The following is a 17889-nucleotide window of genomic DNA, read 5'->3' on the forward strand; positions in this document are numbered from 1 at the left end:
TGGCAATTTAATAGAGTTCACTTTCGTGGTCATCTCACTTGTCATCAAGTTGATTCCAACTCATAGCTACACAGTAAGACTGAGCACAACAGGCCAAGACATTGCCAAAGCTGGAAATCTTTGTGGGAGCTGAATGCCTCATTGTTATCTCGAGGTGCAGCTGGTGGGTTCAAACCACTAGACTTCTGCTTAGCAGCCACCTTCTTTAACCACTATGCCACTGGGATTCCTACTCTTTCTGGGAGTCAGAAAACTCACTGTTATCAAGGAGAAATTGATGCATAACTGACAATAGGGCTGTTGAGGGGCTGTAAAGCACAGAGGAGGAGACTGCTCCTCTTTCCCTCTAGGAGCAGCTGGTGGGTTTGAACAGACAGAGATGCACCACTTTTGAATTGTAGCACAATTTCCCAAGGCCTATCCATCAGAACTCCCCAAAATATGTGAGAAACTATTCCACTTGAAAAGTTCCAAGAAAGAAAAAATTTCAATAAATTGAACTAAATGCATACAAATATGATTTCTCAAAAAAATGCTCTTGGTTTTAGGTACTGTTGGGTTGACTCTAATTCAGAGTGACCCTACAAACAACAGATAAAACCTTGCATCCTGCGCTGTCCCACTGTTGCAGTCACTGTGCCAATCCATCTGGTTAAGGGTCTTCCTTTCCTTCACTGACCCTCCTCTTTTTCTAAGTGTGACGGATGCCCCTCCAATGACTGGCACCTTCTGATAACATACTCAAAATATGTGAGACAAAGCTTCACCATCCTTGTCTCTAAGGAATGCTCTGGTTTTAATTCCTTCAAAACAGATTTGTCTGTTCTTTTGGCAGTCCATGTGATATTCAGTACTCTTCTCCAACACTACAATTCAAAGGCATCGATTCATCTGCCAGCTTTATTTACTGCCCAACATTCACATACGTATGAAGCAATTTAAACGGACATCCTTGTTCTAATTTAACTGTACATGCTTGTCTATACAGTTAAGAGTTCCAACTAGCCCACCCTTTTGCTGATCCAAGTATCACACTGCTTTCTTTCCACAAATAGTTAAAGAATCAGAGTTCACTCTGTGTCACAGAAGCGGACCTTCCACAGCTGCATTTCCCTCATGTTTAAACCATGACATCACGGAACTGCTGTGAGACTAAGGTAAGAACCTGACTCAATGTCCGGATAGTTGCTGTTGTTGCTGTGTGCTGTCAAGTCAGAACCAATTCATATCTGACCCTTGAGTGGGTTTTCAGAAATTGTAAATTGCCTTGGAGGACACTGTCCAATTACTCCCTCAAGGCAGCTGGTGGATTTGAACTGTATGGCTTTTGGTTGTCAGTGCAACTCCTTACCCATTAGGTCACCAGAGCCTGGAAAGTTGACATGTACTGTTGAGTTATAATCACTTCATAGCTGACCCTCCAGCAGGTTTTCGGAGGCAGAGAGTTGCATGGGGGTAGACTGCTTGTCTTTCTCCCATGCGGAAGCTCGTGGATTTGAACCACTGCCTTTTGGTTGCACTGTGATATGTTCCCACTAAGTTACTAGAGCTGGCCTGGAATGTAGTAGGTGCTTAACAAACAGTTCTGTATGATCAGTGTTTCTCATTTTCAAAAGCATATATACTCTGAGAAACACACATATATCATCTTCTTCCCCTCTTCTGTTGTTCTGTGCTAGTGAGTTCACTATGACTCATAGTGATCTCTGAACTTGATTCTATCCTGACCCAAAGTCCCTGTCCCTAACACACCTGCCCTCGGTGCCACAGTCACTGTATCAATCCTTCCCAGCTAGGGCCTTTCTTTCTTGCACTGACTTTCTAACCTTCCAAACATGAAGTCCTTCTTCAATGACTAGTCCCTCCTGGCAACATGCCAGGAATATGTGAGATGGAGTTTTAAAATCCTTGCCTTCAAGGTGCAATGTGGTTTCACCCTCTCCACAACAGACTCGTTTGTTCTCTGGTCACTCTACTGTTGTTGTTGTTGTTGTTATGTGCCGTCAAGTTGCCTGCGACTCATAGCGACCCTATGTATAACAGCCCTAAACCCTGCTCTATCCTGTGCCAATCTCACCATCTCCAACACACCTACCCCCATTACCCCAGTCACTGAATCAATCCATCTCATCGAGGTCTTCCTCTCCTACTCTGTCCTTCCACCCTCCCAAGCATGATGTCCCTCTCCAAGACCGGTCTCTTCTTGCAACATGTCCAAAGTATATCAGATGAAGCTTCAGAATCCTTGCCTCCAAGGAGCAGATCGGCTTCGCCCTCCCCAGGATGAACCTGTTTGTTTTCCTAGCAGTCCATGGTACACGCAATACTCTCCAGCACCACGGCTCAAAGTCATCAATTCTCCTTTTATAATCTCTAGACATTGTCCAGCTCTCTGATGCATAGCAAGTGGTTGATCACTCCATAGTAAGTGCAGTATTATTCTCCATGCCTTGAGATTATATTTAAGGGCTTGCTCCCCACCAGCCCCCTGTTAAAAATCAATCTCTAAAGTAGCTTTTTATACCAAAACCTATACTTGAGAAAATCTGATGGGTCACATACAAAAAATCAGAGTCTAAGTTCATAATTGAGTTTGGAAAATGCTAGACAAAGCACTTCCAAAATATAATATGATGCTAAACATTATATGGTTCTGAAATATATATCAATATATATATATATATATATCTCATATGCAGGGTTTTCCAAACTTTTTTTGCATAGAATATCTCTTGTGAGGGGGAGATGAGACTTTATTCCTAAGGACACTCTCAAGGAACCCTAGTTAATAGTCCCCATCCTTCGTTAGGCATCATTCTTGGGAACTAGGATGGGAGCAACTGTATTTTCAAGAGAAAAAAAAATTTCCAGGTAATGGTAGTGTACCTAGTCTGTATATTGACAATAGATCTCAGGGTGCTTCCAGCTGGTAAATCCTACATAAATTCTAAGTAATTCAATAGAGAGAAGGGGAAAAAAATCCCCCAAAATAAAAAAGAAAAATTAGCTCTTATTGGGAATACCAGTTTAGATATTCACAACCATCTCAATGTAATTGTTGAAGGTTAAGTGATATTACACTCCACCTGACTTTTTTCATTTTAAGTTTATAAAGATGAGAGATTATGTTCGTCTGATCAATATCATTGTGTTTCAAATGGACACGATGAGCTTAAATTAAAGCACAGTAGCTCATAAGACTCTTCACAGATGATGACATAGTCTGCCTTGCTATTCTCCAGCAATATTTAGCCGTCACTGTTTCAATAATTACACCCAATAAATCAAGGGAGAATGAACAAAGCAAGTAGTGTAAGCACTGGAAAGTGTGAAAGAATGTCTGCAGTTCTTTCATAAATGAATAAAGCTCTTACAGAAACGTCAATCTATACAATGTCATCATTCTATTAAATTATCATGATGCAATATATTATAGGGTTACTTTATGAGGAAAATGCTTCTCTCTAGCTTTATACTGAGAATCCTGGGAAACAACCTTTAGCACTTATTGATAGGACAGCTTCTTGAGGATTTTTATAAGTGTCACAGAAACAGCACCATTCTGAAGGTGCCCTGAGTAATTGCGTTAGTGTCTCTGAGGGAAGATTTTTTCTATATGCTCATTGCTTGAAGAATGTTTCCTTAACAGAGGGGCTCCCAAGCTTGCCAAGACCTTTACATCAAGGGCGTAGTGTGCATTTGAAGTAAAATATCTAATGACTCTGTGGATGTCAGAGGTGGCAAGGCAATGGGTGGAAGGAGGGGAGCTGTGGCTATGGGAAAATGGGGACTACAAAGAAAATAAACAAAAAAATTAAGCTGGAAGAAGGGTGGGGGAAAAGGTACCAGGTTCAATTCTTTGCCAGACGTTCGGGATGCTGCTGTCCATCCCAGGTAGGGCTGACTTACTGTTCTCATACAAGTTAACTACAGATAATTTCTAAAGAATTCATTAAAAACCAGACAGATTCACAGCTGGAGCATATGAGACATCAGACCACAGGGCTGATGTGCATATTTGAGAAGATATTAAACCAATGAAAATTCAAGTGCATTCAGGGGAAAGTTATCAGATTATGCATTTAATAGTTTCAGCACAGTTAGGTGCTCAGTTTAGTCAGGAGAATCACCTGGCTCTAGCCCTTCACTTTGCAACAGAAGCACCAGCCTTGCTTAGAGATGGAGAAAAGTTTGCCAGGACTGAATGCCACTCAGCTAATTCCCTAGCCTCAGCTTTCCAGCTCAAAAAAGTAAAGTTCACACTGTGTTATGCTGCTTTTTGTTGAATATATTTTGCCAATATTTCCTCATTTTCTTGAACTTGTTTGATCAGATGAATCAAATATTAACTCCAGAAATATGTATCAAGCTTTATGGTAAAATATTACAAATTAATCTTGCATTTAATATTAGTCATATCTAGTAATATTCTGAGGGAGCTCTGGTGGGCCTAGTGGTAAGAAGTTTTGCTGCAATATTGAAGGCACGCGGTTCAAATCTACCAGCTTCCCCTTAGGAAAAGGATGGGCAATTCCCTCCTGTGCAATTTACTGCCTCTGAAAACCCACTATACAGTCAGCTGTGTGTCTTTTCTGACTCGATCATACACCACAATAATGTACTAACACTACCACTAGGCTCTGGTGGCTTAGTGGTAAGAAGTTGTGCTGCTAACCTTAAGGTATGCAGTTCAAATCCCTCAGCTGCTTTGAGGGAGAAAGATAGGCAGTCTCTTCCCATGTCCCCCATAGTCTCGGAAACTTAACTGAGGAACAGCTATGAGTTGGTTCCAAGTTGACAGCAATGAGTTTGTGTTTTACTTGGTGATGAGTCAGAGATAATAAGATGCTACTGTATGCAGTTATAATTATCACTATTTTGACACATCCAATCAAATTTCAAATTTTGTTATTATTTTTAGGTATTTCCCAATATAATAATCAGCACAACACTGACAACTTACTAAAACAAACAACAAAAATTACAACTAAATTTTACAGGACTCCTCTGATGGGACCCAAAGAAAAAGAAATCACTTATGCTCTACTTCATTTCTTAGTACTCAAATATTAAGCAAATGATAAGATTTAGAAGAGGGGTGAGAAAGCTGGCTTTTCATCTGGCTGTGTCACATGTTGTTTGGGACAGTAGTTTTTTTTAATATTCCAGCTTTTATAAAACAAGATAGTAAAAGTAAGTAATAGGTTTCTTGCTGGATTTTATTTTATATTTTTTATTCAATTACTTTCTGTACACAGGGTAAAAGCATTACCAGGCATTTGGAGAGGAAAAGGGCATAAAATAGACATGATGGCAGTGGGAATGTACACACAAACACAATAAATAAGGGAAGGAAGGGAGTAAGAGAGGGAACGAGAGAGAATGAGAGAGAGATAGACAGATAGAGTCAGAGAATGAAAGAATGATGGGAGGTAGGAGAGGAAAAGAACGAGACAGTGTGGATTTGATCATGCAGTGTGAACTGCACCTCATGTTTTTCACCACCTGATGGCGCCCAAGGCCCTAGTCCTGTAACAACTGATAAACCCACTTGTTCTAACGGGTTGTAAACCCGACTTAGTGCATTACATTTTAAAAAGAGGAATGGGAGGAGGAAGGAGGTAAAAGGAGGAGGAAGAAGAACCAGACCATAAAAGAAAATATCAGAGTATCTCATAGATGGTAAGGATAAATGATATTAATTCATAAAACCTAAATCTATAACCTTATCTCAAATACAGGCAGTCCATAACTTTCATTGTTTGGCATCAAACAACTTGCTTTATGACTCTGATTTGCTGTTTCTGAATAACTAAGGGCTTAGAAACCATATAACCAAGACGTAAAGTAGCTTTTAGAAAGGATAAATAGATGACTTCATAGAAAGTAAAAGACTTGATCTTGTGACGTCTTTTAGTTTCTCATTGGCTAGTTCTTCATATCTTCTTGTTACTTGTTGTTGTTTTTTGTTATGTGCCATCGAGTTGCCTGTGACTCATAGTGACCCTATGTATAACACCCCTAAACCCTGCTTTATCGTGTGTCAATCTTATTGTCTCTGATACACCTACCCCCATTACACTAATCACTGAATCAATCCATCTCATCAAGAGTCTTCCTCTTTTGTTATTTTACAATGATCCAAATAGGTAAGAAATCTTGATAACTGTGTTCTTGATAGTTGAAGTTCTCCTTTTACAGAACACAGCATTCTATACAGTTTAATTTTATTTTTTAAAAAGGATTTGTGCTTTGTAACCAGCAGATAAACTTTCAGCTACTTGAAAACCTACACAAACTCTCTTTACCAAGGCTAATGCTTGACAGCAATAAGTGAGAAGAGAGAATTATCATGAAACCAGAAGCAGAGGCTTGGATATACTAAACATTTTGTTACAATAGTCAGTTTAGAAACGAATATTCTTTCTTCTCAGAAATTGAATTAATGTCATAGAGATCATAGGAAGCCTATGCAATATTCCCCAGGTTTCCACACTTAGATTTGTTAACAATGTGGGGGAAATGAGGCTGAGTGACTAAACATCAGAGATGGGGCTGAGCATTTACCATACCAGTGCTTTCTCAGATGTTCTAGTAGTAATGCACACCACTGAACAAGGCTCAGATGAGTCTGAGCTCAACGATCAAGAGTGGATCATTGTCCAGAAGTAGCTTTTTATTAACAATAGGTATGAAGAAAGAATATCTTTATGCTTGGACGTCTCCAGATAAATCAAATGGAAGAGTCAACAAAATCTGTGATGCAAAAATAAAACTCTGGAAATTTTATTGAATATTCTAGGCAATAGGATGGGTTTTCTCCCCCACCCCCCAAGAGCTTATTAAGACTAATAATCTGACAAAGTTAACATGCTATGGGAGCCACTATTCTATATGATTAGTTACCATATTCCATATGGTTTTTATAGCCTGATGCCATTTGATGATCTCATCAAAGGGATAATCAGAAATCATCAAGAGACATAGCACTCTCATTTTAGTTGCACTGGTAACCCAGAGGCCAGTCCTCTCTGGTGGTTCAAATCCACCAGGGGCTCCTTAGGTGAAAGACAGACAATCACTTTATGTGCAATTTGCAGTCTCAGAAAACCTGTTGGAGGGTCAGCTACATCCTCAAAACATTTGACGGCAGTGAGGGTTTGGAGGAATAATCCTTCTAGATCTACTTCCCTCAGTTATTCTCAGCAAACGGCTATTCTGAGGTCTCATTTTCTCATTCTGTTAAATATGGAGTCCCTTGTCACAGTTATATTGATATTTAAATACAAATGTACTAAAATCCAGCACAGTTGTGTGCACCCAAGTATTCGACAGACATAAACACTGAACCATGCAAGTACTGAAGAGCCCATGACTGCAGAAAGTTCTTCTGGGTGGCTCCGTCCTGCAGTTTTGTATGAACTCTTGGAACTGTTTGCTTTATCACGAGCATGTCTACATAAATCAATAACATCCTGAAGAATCCATCCCTATTTCCTTCTCTGCATTCTATAACCCTAAACAGCCAACCTTTCTCTGCTACATGGTCCTGCCACAAGGCTATTGGCCTTTATGCTAATATTATTCCCATGACTTCAGATTTCTTCTGTTCGTATTTTGGAAACGAAGTTATTTCTATTAGCTGATTATATGGCATGAATTACATCAATGTTTTTACCAGCATAGTTAACAACGGAGAATGTTGTCTTACATGCTGTGGAAAAGACTGAACCCAAATGTGGGACAGAATGAGTTATAAGGGATTATGGCTCAATGATTCTACTTATCTCAAGAAAACATGAAGGGTCAATTCATGCTTTTGCTTTTATAAGCTATTAAGAAATGGCTTCTGCTTGGGGCTTTCAATTATTATGTATATATGTTGGTTTTATTGGGGTGAGAATTAAAGAATAGTCTGGGATGTCAAAAACACTTAAATTGAAAGAAAACCTTAATGTAATTTGAAGCCCAAATCCCACAGGGTAGGGTGGTTAGCCACAAATGAATCCTAATGTTAAGCCTTCCGAAAGGCTACTATTATTCTGTCAAAGCCTAGTAATCACTCTGATCAGAGGATATGTAGACATTGTCTGTTAGGTCCCTGAGAAGAATGAGAGAAGGATACTGTCAAATCCCTGGCTTTTCTCTCCATTAAGGAGTCTGTACAAGTGAAGAGAAAGGAGGATGAGGGAGGAAGGAGTCCAACAGTAACTGGCTCGGAAACTGTTCCAGGTCAGACTTACCGCTCAGCGTTGATCCACCTGTTGGCAACCCCTGTTGTCTGGTATGCATAGCCCTATGTGTGCACTGCTGAAACCCTCCTCCAACCTACTTGTTATGAAAATCGTAGATCTCCTGGATGTTACCAAAGATGATATGCTCTTTATTCAGGATCCCAGGGGGAATCTCCTCCACACCACTGGTCATTTCCCAAAGGTAGGTCTGGAAGACAGGAGAGTCTCATTGACAATAAGCACTGTGACATGGGCCACAGACAAACCAACAAGGCAAGTCTTCACTCTGGTGAGCAAAACCAAGACTAGGCATGAATGAACAGTGAAGTGTGAAATCAGCAGGATAGAGAGCAGTAAAATAGAAATATTCCCGTATCTTGAACAGCTGTAGGGAGATTCACATCCTCATCCTAAGAGCATAAATGCCATACTGCTTCTTGTTAGTGTGTGTCTGTTTGTGTGTAGGGTGAAGATAGGGAAAGGAGAGATTTTCAGACCCAGCTTAAATTCAAAGACTGTACTTTGAACAGAAATGTCTCATATCTTCCTCCCCACCCCGGGTATAGCATCATCTGTTAAAACTTTAAACTTTCTTTTCAACAGCACTTTAAGTGCCCATGCAATTACTGTTGACTTTAAGAGGAAAGGTTTTCTCTGACTAGCTTTTTTATTAGCTATGCTTTGGAAGATGAAAAAAAGTGCTGGAGGGTTATGGGTTTTTTTTTTTTAGTACTTCAGATAGGGCAAGAATGTCATCTACCTGAAACAAGTGTGAACCGACGACTGTAACACCTACCTCCATGCACTCATGTAAGTCCCTTACATAAGCCTTTTCTGTCTGGAGTAGTTCAGCCATAATGAATCTAGAAGGAAACAGACGGGATATCAGTTAGCTACAGACATAATACTTCGCTTTCTTAAAACTTCACTTCCCATACTCTAGCATTTATGTAGAGCATTCTTGAATGCCTTCATTTTCTCCTTTACCAACATTTGTCTTTTCTTTTTCTTCACAACTTCTTCCCTTTGAGTTTCATTCTGAGATACCTTCTCACCTTGATCACTTGTTTGGTATCTCTGCTGCATAGCTGTATAGCTGTGTTTTGCTAGTTGTTTGTTTGTTTGGTCCCCCCCCCCCAAACACAGATGATTCCTCTAATTGTTCTCTCACCTGAACCAGGTCACCGACATTCATCTGCCTCTCCTTTTGAGATCCCGCTCCTCACTAGACAAAGACTCTCTTGAAATATGAATATAAACCAAGTCAGGGAGAGTCTATCAGGAACTGGAAGACCTCCCAAAGCCCATTTTACTTTCTTCTGGCCCAGAGAGAAATTATCCAACTTCAAATATGGAAACTGGAATTCTGGTCCCACAGCCACTCTTGATTTGGGGCATGATTTTAGAAAACATCTTGCCCTTCCCTAGGCCTCGATCTCCACATTCAATGAACTTCCTCAATCTTTTTATAATTATGACATCTTCATCCTCTTATATATCTTTGATTCAAATAAGGTATAAAATATCTCCTGCCCTCAAGAAGTTTATGATCTCATTAGATGTGCTCAGGAAGCAGTTGAATAAATGTGAAACCATACAAGGGGGAAAAAGTGTCAGAGTTTAGAACAGGGAGGACTAATGACAATGGAGGTTGAAGATAAAGAGGTAGGATATAAGCTGACTTTACCTTTTATTTTATATTGGTTTGGATACAAAATTGGTAAACATTGTGCAACATTCCTGTATATTGTGTTTCACGTAATCATTCATATACATTACAATTTATAAAATTAACTATTATTGATCGATGCCTATTATTACCCTGTCTTTTCAAGTCCCCATTGGATCTTTCCTATTCTTTCAAACCCCACCTTCCCATCTGTCCACTAAACTCAGCTATCCTAAAGATTTCCTCCCTTTTCCATTTCCTGCCCCTTCTCCCATTCTCCTTTTGTACATTTATACACATCTTACTAGTTATCCTTCTATTTGTACAATAATGGTTTAATACAGTATTTATCCTTATGAGACTGAGTTAGTTCACTCAGTAAAATGATAACTGGCTTTTGAAGAACCAGTAGGATCCAAAGATGTAAAGTCTGTGATTTTTCACCTCAGAGATGAATAAAACAGAAGGAAAAATGAGGAAGAGGAAGTGTAGAAAGAAAATAAAAAGAATAAACAAAAAGGAGTTCCAAAATGTACAACAATGAATAAGTAAAAAAAAAATTTTAAAAGAAAGTTCTAGGTTAAGAACATTGGCTGAACAATAGTGTGTAACTTATTCTTTAAACCTGAAAGAAGTTAATGAAAGTGATAGGACCAAATTTTGCCATTTGAATTGGAAATAAGGTTATATCCAATTGAAATAAGATTAACTTGGACAAAGCCAAATAATAATGCCTTGATATTTTCCTGGGGTGTGAACCTGTTTGTGGGTTTGGAGCTGTAATGGTAATGAGTCACAGTACATAGTGTTGAAGAGTCAGACAGAACCAGGATTGAATTCTGGCTTTATCATTTACTCTCTTTGTTATTTGGAGATAGATACTTAGCTCTTCTAAGTTTTACTTTTCATCTGCTAAAAAGAGAAGAATAAATACAGATACCTGAGATAAATGATGGGAAGATAGTTTAATAAAAATATGTGTAAGACATTTATATAAAATTCAGCGCTCAAAATTATGGCACATTCATATGATGGAATACTGTGCAGCATGCAGGAACAATGATTTTGTAAATCACTACCTAACTTGGAAGGGACTGGAGAGTATTATGCTAAGTGAATTAACTCAGTCTCATAAATACTGTGGAAGACCATTATGTAGAAACAGAAAGATAACTAGTAAAACATGTTTGAGGACCTAAGGGGGGGGGAGCAGAGTTGTTGGGGGAATCATAGAGTTGCATAATTTGATAGGTAGAGGGAGGGGTGGGTTAAGGAAATGGGAAAGATCCAGTGCTAAAAACAATGTATACGCACTTTGTATGTAAACCAGCATAAGATAAAAATTTTATTTAAAAAATTAATTCAGCTCATGACTTTAAGGGTGGTTATAATGGGGATAGTATTAGTAATAAAAAAATTATAAAGGCAAATGATCTCATTAAATTGGGAAATTTAAAGCTCAAGTAAATTGGGAAAGTGACAGCAAAAGAAGGCTGAGGGAGAGTTTCTAAATAACCCAGATATCTGGTGATAAATGTTGATCCAGGAGAAATTTCAAAGTAAAAATTGGTGACAGATCTGACATAAGAGGTAAAGGGAACTCAAAGCTTACTTCACAACTCTAACACTGAGAAACTAGAAGTATGGTGACATTATTGACAAGAATGGGTAAATTAGAAGAAAGAATGAAATTTGGAGGGGAAAAGCATATTTAACTCATGCTGAGATTTGAGATTGTGGTATGAAATTTGACAATCCAAGCAGAAGAGCTTTCTTTACACATTTGGTGCTATATTAAGGGAAATCAGGTGAAATCCAGAACTGGAGACTTAATAATCTTTCAGTTGTTAAAAGGGGCAAATAGCAGTGAAAACCAAGCTGAATCATGGGAAGCCTGGTCCCAGATACCTACTCTTTCTTTCGAGCAGATTTCCGCTTTTCCTCATTGACTTCATGGTTGGCGTCCCGCAGCTTGACCTCACGATCTGAAAGGCTTGCCGGGATGATGTCCAGCTCCAGGTCTTTGTTATCCTATAATAGAAATATCATAAAGGTCACCTTGAGGATGCTTTGAAAGAACATGTTAGCAGCACTTAGGGAGGCAGTCAATAGGAAAACAGTGGAGACAGAATGGCTAAGGAGATGGCGAGAGCTCCACATACTGCTAACCATACTCACTTTTCTTCATGGGATGAATTTTTTTTCTTTTCAAATGAGAAATATACATAAGAAACAGGGTTGAATGTACAGGGATAATATCCACAGCAAGAAAAAACAACGAGCACATTTGATAATTATGCATCTATTTCCCCAAGGCCTTCTGCTTTGATTAAATCCAAACACACAGACACACAAATTAGCCTAAGATTGATTCATAACCATTAAAGTAGATGTGAAGCAGAAATGTATAAAGACATAGAAAACTGTCATTTGTCCAAGGAAAATAAGCAAGGCAAATATTTTTATTAAAACAAGGAATTCCCCATGGAAATAGAAAGCTAAATGGTAGAACAATTATTAACTTTTCTAATTGCTCATGTCTGCTTAGTTCTACCATCATTTGTCTTTCTATATGACAGTAACCGAGACAGAGAGAAAGAGAGAGAGAGAAGAAAAGGGAGGAAACCCACCAAAAACCCAAAGTCCACAGATTAAAGCCTGGGAGAGATGTTAACTGCTTCAACCTTTAGTGGTTTGACCATGTAACTCTCTAGGCCACCCTGCTTCAGAGCATGAGCCTATTTAAAGATTTAAGAATTAGAAATCCTAGGATTAAATTGCCAGACTGTATTTAGCTTTTAATTCATAGGCCACTGACCCCTATTATAAAGAAGAGATTACAAGTCAATCTTCCCTTGCTTTTTAGCAAATAGTACCTCTTTTTAGTTGAAATGTCAAAAAGCCTTTGCACAAATTGCACCTTATTGTAGAAAGAGCATTATTATAGATACATGGAATTCTAATCATTTGCTGATTAACATAATTGTATGGAAGAGGTGCTGATTAAGCCAAGATAAAGGGTTCAGTCTTCAAAGGGAACAGAGGGTTCTACACAGGGCCAAGTTCTAGCTCTACAGCCACAACTCTGCCTCTCGGTCATTTTTTTTCCTGCCTAATTATATAGATATAGACATGTGATAAATATACATTATAATATAAATACATATTATATATGTAAATTAGTTGTAGGAGACAATAGGTGTCTGACTCAGTAAAGTCTCTTCTATTAGTAAAACCACACAAAGTGAACACATCAGAGAACAGCTCAGGACTGCTCTGCACACCCTGCGGAGGGCCCAGCCCAGCATTTTCTTTTGTGCTGATGAAGGTGATAAAGGAGATGAGAAGGGAGGAGGTCTTAGTCCTACCTCTGTGTTGACTCCTAGGGCTTTCTCCAGGGAGTACCGGTACTTTCCCATCCTCAAGGAGAAGTCCCTGTAGTGCTTGTCCACTGTAGTCACCCACTTCCTGATTTCTGTGGCATGGATATGGCCCTTTTCCACAAAGCTATCAGCCAGCTGAATCAGAAGTTTCACCTTCTCCTTCGTTTGCTGCCCCAAAAGATGATTGTGAAGTATTAGTTTACATTAGCTCTTATGCCCCTAACCACAAACTTGTCAACTTCGCAGAAGCCAGAGATCCCTCCTAATCAGATCGCTTATGCTTGTGTTCCAATTTGGCCATTTACGAACTGAGAGATCTTGAGCAAGTTACTTAAACTCTTTGTGCTTTAGTTCCTTCTTCTATAAAATAGGGATCAGAAGAGTTCCCATAGCCTAGGAATGCTGTGAGCATTAAATGAGGCAATAATGTAAAATGCTTAGGTCAGTGCCTGGGACACAGCTGTGTTGTTGTTGTTGTTAGGTGCCAACAACTTTAGCTCATAGTGAGCCTGTGAACAACAGATCTGAACCTTGCCCTTTCCAATAAGACATGCTTGAGCCCATCGTAATAGTCACTGTGTTAATTCATCTTGTTAAGGACCTTCCTCTCTTTTCTCTGACCCTCCACTTTTCCCAGCATGATGTCTTTTTCTAAGGACTGGCCGCTCCTGACAAGTTAGCTTCTAGTAACTACTGGCTGCTATGATTATTATGATGATGTCATTATTGATATGGGGGTGTGTGTGTCTCGTGTTGCAGTCTGCAGGGAGCTGAGCGGCAGGGCAGGTCGAAAGGTGGAGTTTCTCAGCCACGCTGACTCCATCGTTGGCTCCGCAGGAGGAAGATGGGCAATCTCCTCCCATGTGACTGACAGGCTTGGAAGCCTGCTGGAAGGTCTGCTATGTGTTGGTTCTGACTCAGTTACAATTCAAACCAGGTTTGAGATGATTGGTATGATACAAATAAAGAATCCCTTGAATTAATAAAGTGCTTGTCAGTTCACAGAGTATGTTAATGTCACATTTGAAGACCATCTGAAATATAAAACATGCCATGATATAAGAGGAGAGACGTGGCAAGGTCTCCCTCAACCACAGGCGAAAAAAATGGAAGCTTGGGGTGGAGGTGGGGGCTAGGACTTGCCCACGTTTGCACAGTCAGTTAGCTGCCAAGGGCTAAGTTGGTTGTCTTGATCCCTAATTAGCTCCATGTTCTTCACCTCAACCATCCCATCTGGGATAGGCTTTCTGGATATCATACAATTTGGTTTGTGTCAAGATCTAAAGAAATCTAACTAGATGACATAAACATAAACTCTCAATTTCACCACTAGGATCTTGTTTTGTCTTTCCATTTGAGATAAGGAGAGAAGGGTCCATAAAGCTGTGTTTATTACAAGGCTAAATAAGGTAAATAAGCTAAATTGGGCTAATTTAATTGCTAGCAAGCATTTGTTCAATATCTGTTGTGTCTACAGCTATGTGAGGAAGGGTGAAGGGGACAAGCTTGGGGGATAAACAGAAGAAGAAGAAGAAAAAAATATCATTCCCCCTAATCTGTAATCTCTGGAGGGGACAATATTTTTCACACTGAATGGCTAAACCACTCAAGGCATTATGTAATTGAATGTCAAAATGAGAAGTAAGTGTAGTTAACATGGCAGAAATTGTAAAATGTGAACACCACTGTAGGCTGGCATGGATAAGAAGTGTTTCACAGAGGAGGAGAAACTCGAGTTTGGTGAAGAAAGGAAATGGGAGTCCTGAAGCAAGCAATCACTTGTTTATGTTTGGATTTAGACATTCTGAAATCTACCAAGGAAGATTTTTTTCTTAAGAGAAAGAAATGAATATCTAAATAACTTCCTGAAAAGAAAAAAATATCTTCTCATCTAGAGGAAAGAGGTCCAAGGTTTAGACAATCTGGACAACAAAAGAGAACCGAGGCAGAAAGTCCCTGGAGGAATAGGAAAGACGACAGAGGGGCTTTCTTTCTTCTTCTTTTCATTTCACTCCTTTCCTCGCCTTCTCCAGCTCCTCACAGGAGAGACTGATTCTTGCAGGAGGGGGAGAAGGAGGAAGGGATGGGGGGGGGAATAGGGTGGGGTGAGGACTCTATCTCACTGCCAAAGACACCACCCCTCCTGTATTTGAGGTGGTGGCAGGTGGCAGGGCTGGGAGATGACAGACAAGAGGAGCTTGGGTGTGAAGGGAAAGAGCTGGGTGTGAGGACAGGAGAAATGACTCCTCAGTCATACATTGACTTAATGGAGAGCAGCATTGGGAATTGGTTGAGAAAAGAAACCTTTAAAGCTTTTTCTAGGAGAGGCTATTCCTTGGAAAAGGATATCCTGCTTAGAAGGATGGAGGGTCAGTTAAAAAGAGGTAGGCACCCACTGAGATAGATTCACATCATTACGGCAGCAATGGGCTCGCGGATGTCAGAGCTGACAAGGATGGTGCAGGATAGATTAGGGTTCAGATCTGTTGTTCACAGGGTCACTCTAAGTCATACCGGATTCGACAGCACCTAACAACAAAGACTCTGCTTTATTACATTAAGGGTTTTGGGTTTATTTCTGTATAATTTTTCTTAGGTTTGTTATTCATGTAAAACAGAACAATTTTTTGTAACTGTCCTCAAGAGATCTTTTTTTTTAATGTAAGAGGGGTGAAAATACTTATTTATCCTCTTAATAAGACAATTTCACCTGTGAGACAGGGTTTTGCAGCCAGACGGTGGCAGCAGCCTTACAGACAGCCCTGCGAGAAGAAATTATATCCTAAAGCACCAACACTGTGATGTAGAATCAACAGGGAAAATGATTTATGGCCAAGAGAATTCCAGGTGTGTGTGGAAGCCAAGGAAGCAAACAGGTGATAAAATGAGCAGTGCTGACAGTCTTCTGTATGTGGCTGCATCTACCCATGCAGAGGCAGCTCTCGTCTCCACTGCTCTCCACAGACCCTTGAATTCAGGCCTGGTGAACTTCACATGTCTGCCTCCTTGCGGTGATGAGGACCTCCTCCTCCTCCTCGACTCACAAACCAGATAGCCTTTTCTCATTGTTCCTTCCCACAAGGTCATGGAGGGTACTTTTCCCAGTGTTCCTACAGAGGCACTACTTCTGTGCCTCTTTTAACATGAATCACACTGAATTATTTATGGAACTACTTCATTAGGCTATGAACACCTCAAAGGTAAGTGTCATATAGTCGTATAATTCTAGTTCTAGAAGTATTAAGCAGGCACACCCTGAGTGTTGAATGGATGAATAAGTGAATGAATGTGTCCATCGTATGTTGGAGGGTGAGTGAAGTGAGATCGGCTAGAATTGAGGATTTCTATTGGGCAGAAGTTTATGATGAATTTGGGCCATGTAGTCCACTGAGAGGCCACTATAATGTGGATTTCTTGAGAGTAGCCTGAAATGATTATTAAATTGCACTATTAATTGGAAATCTGCATCTTTCTGATGGTTTGAATCCACTATCTGATTTTCTTGAGAAAGAGACGCACTCTCCACCTGTACCATTTACAGCCATGGAAACCTAATAGCAGGTTAGCTATGTGTTGGTTTCAACTTAACAGCAATGTGTGTGTGAGCGAGTGACATGGTTCCTTAAACATAGGTGACCAAAGCTGATGAAATTACCAAGTAAAAAGCTGAGGGCAAGGGAGCTCTGGTGGCCTAGTGGCAAGAAGCTGCACTGCAATCCTAGAGGTATGCAGTTCGAATCCACCAGATGCTCTGCTAGAGAAGGAGGGGCAATCTCCTCCTCTACCAGTCAGACCTGATTTGAAAGCACACGCACACAAAATAATAAAATAAAATTTTAAAAATGAAAAACAAAAATCCAAAACTTAACAAAGAGCTGAGGGCAGTCCATGAATGTGGGTGGCACGAATGACTTAGACACATCCTGGCCTAAAACCTCAGTACAAATGAGGATGACAGTAAACTGATTCAATAGGGCTTTAAAAAAAAAATTTAAATTGCAGAGTTAAAAACTTGGGAGGATGGATGAAGAGTTGAGGTGAAAACACAGGAAACGGAGGGGAGAAGAAAAGCAAAAGTGATCTAGAGTGATGGCGGGACAGGACAGAGATGTTTGATCCCTTTCTGCAAGGAAATAATCAAGGTAATGTAGCTGCTGGATCGGCTTCTAGTCTTGGATGACACGCCAGTTCTCACCGCCACAAGTCAAACTGTGCGTCCTCCCAGCAGGCTGAGTCATTCATTCAGCTTTTCCTGAGTTTCTGAGAGGTCTGGCTAAATAGCTACAAATCTATGTTCTTTATTTCTACACATAGCCATATAGTATATTTCCTCCCTCATGATATAAGCTAGTTGAAACTCAAGTGTTGCCCAAAGACAGTAACATATATAGACTGACAGGGTCGGAATCTGCCCATAGAGGTTTATTGTTGTTAGGCTCAGAAGTATAGACAAAATGGTGCCTTAGGGGAAATAATTCATTCGTCTGTAAGTTCTGAGCTGAAAAACTCACTTATCTTTGGCTCTATACATCTCCCTTTCTGTTTTGATTTCTATACTGTTTGTTAGAAAATATAGAGGTAAACTATAGGTTCAATGATTCCA

General features: G+C 39.8%; 1 protein-coding gene across 2 annotated transcripts in view; it reads right to left on the reverse strand.

The window, feature by feature from the left end:
• The window catches only part of KALRN (kalirin, RhoGEF kinase), a 797511-nt gene that overhangs the window by 291391 nt on the left and 488231 nt on the right, over window positions 1-17889 (reverse strand). For both annotated transcript variants that reach the window (XM_006884214.1, XM_006884215.1), the window contains exons 22-25: window positions 13272-13454; window positions 11816-11934; window positions 9031-9097; window positions 8333-8442 (exon numbers count right to left, since the gene is read on the reverse strand). In XM_006884214.1, coding sequence (XP_006884276.1) covers window positions 8333-8442; window positions 9031-9097; window positions 11816-11934; window positions 13272-13454 — 479 coding nt within the window. The remainder of the gene's footprint in view (window positions 1-8332; window positions 8443-9030; window positions 9098-11815; window positions 11935-13271; window positions 13455-17889) is intronic.

The sequence above is a fragment of the Elephantulus edwardii genome, unplaced genomic scaffold (genome assembly GCF_000299155.1).
Source record: "Elephantulus edwardii isolate Elephantulus edwardi_28Jun2011 unplaced genomic scaffold, EleEdw1.0 scaffold00032, whole genome shotgun sequence".
Classification (NCBI taxonomy): domain Eukaryota; kingdom Metazoa; phylum Chordata; class Mammalia; order Macroscelidea; family Macroscelididae; genus Elephantulus; species Elephantulus edwardii.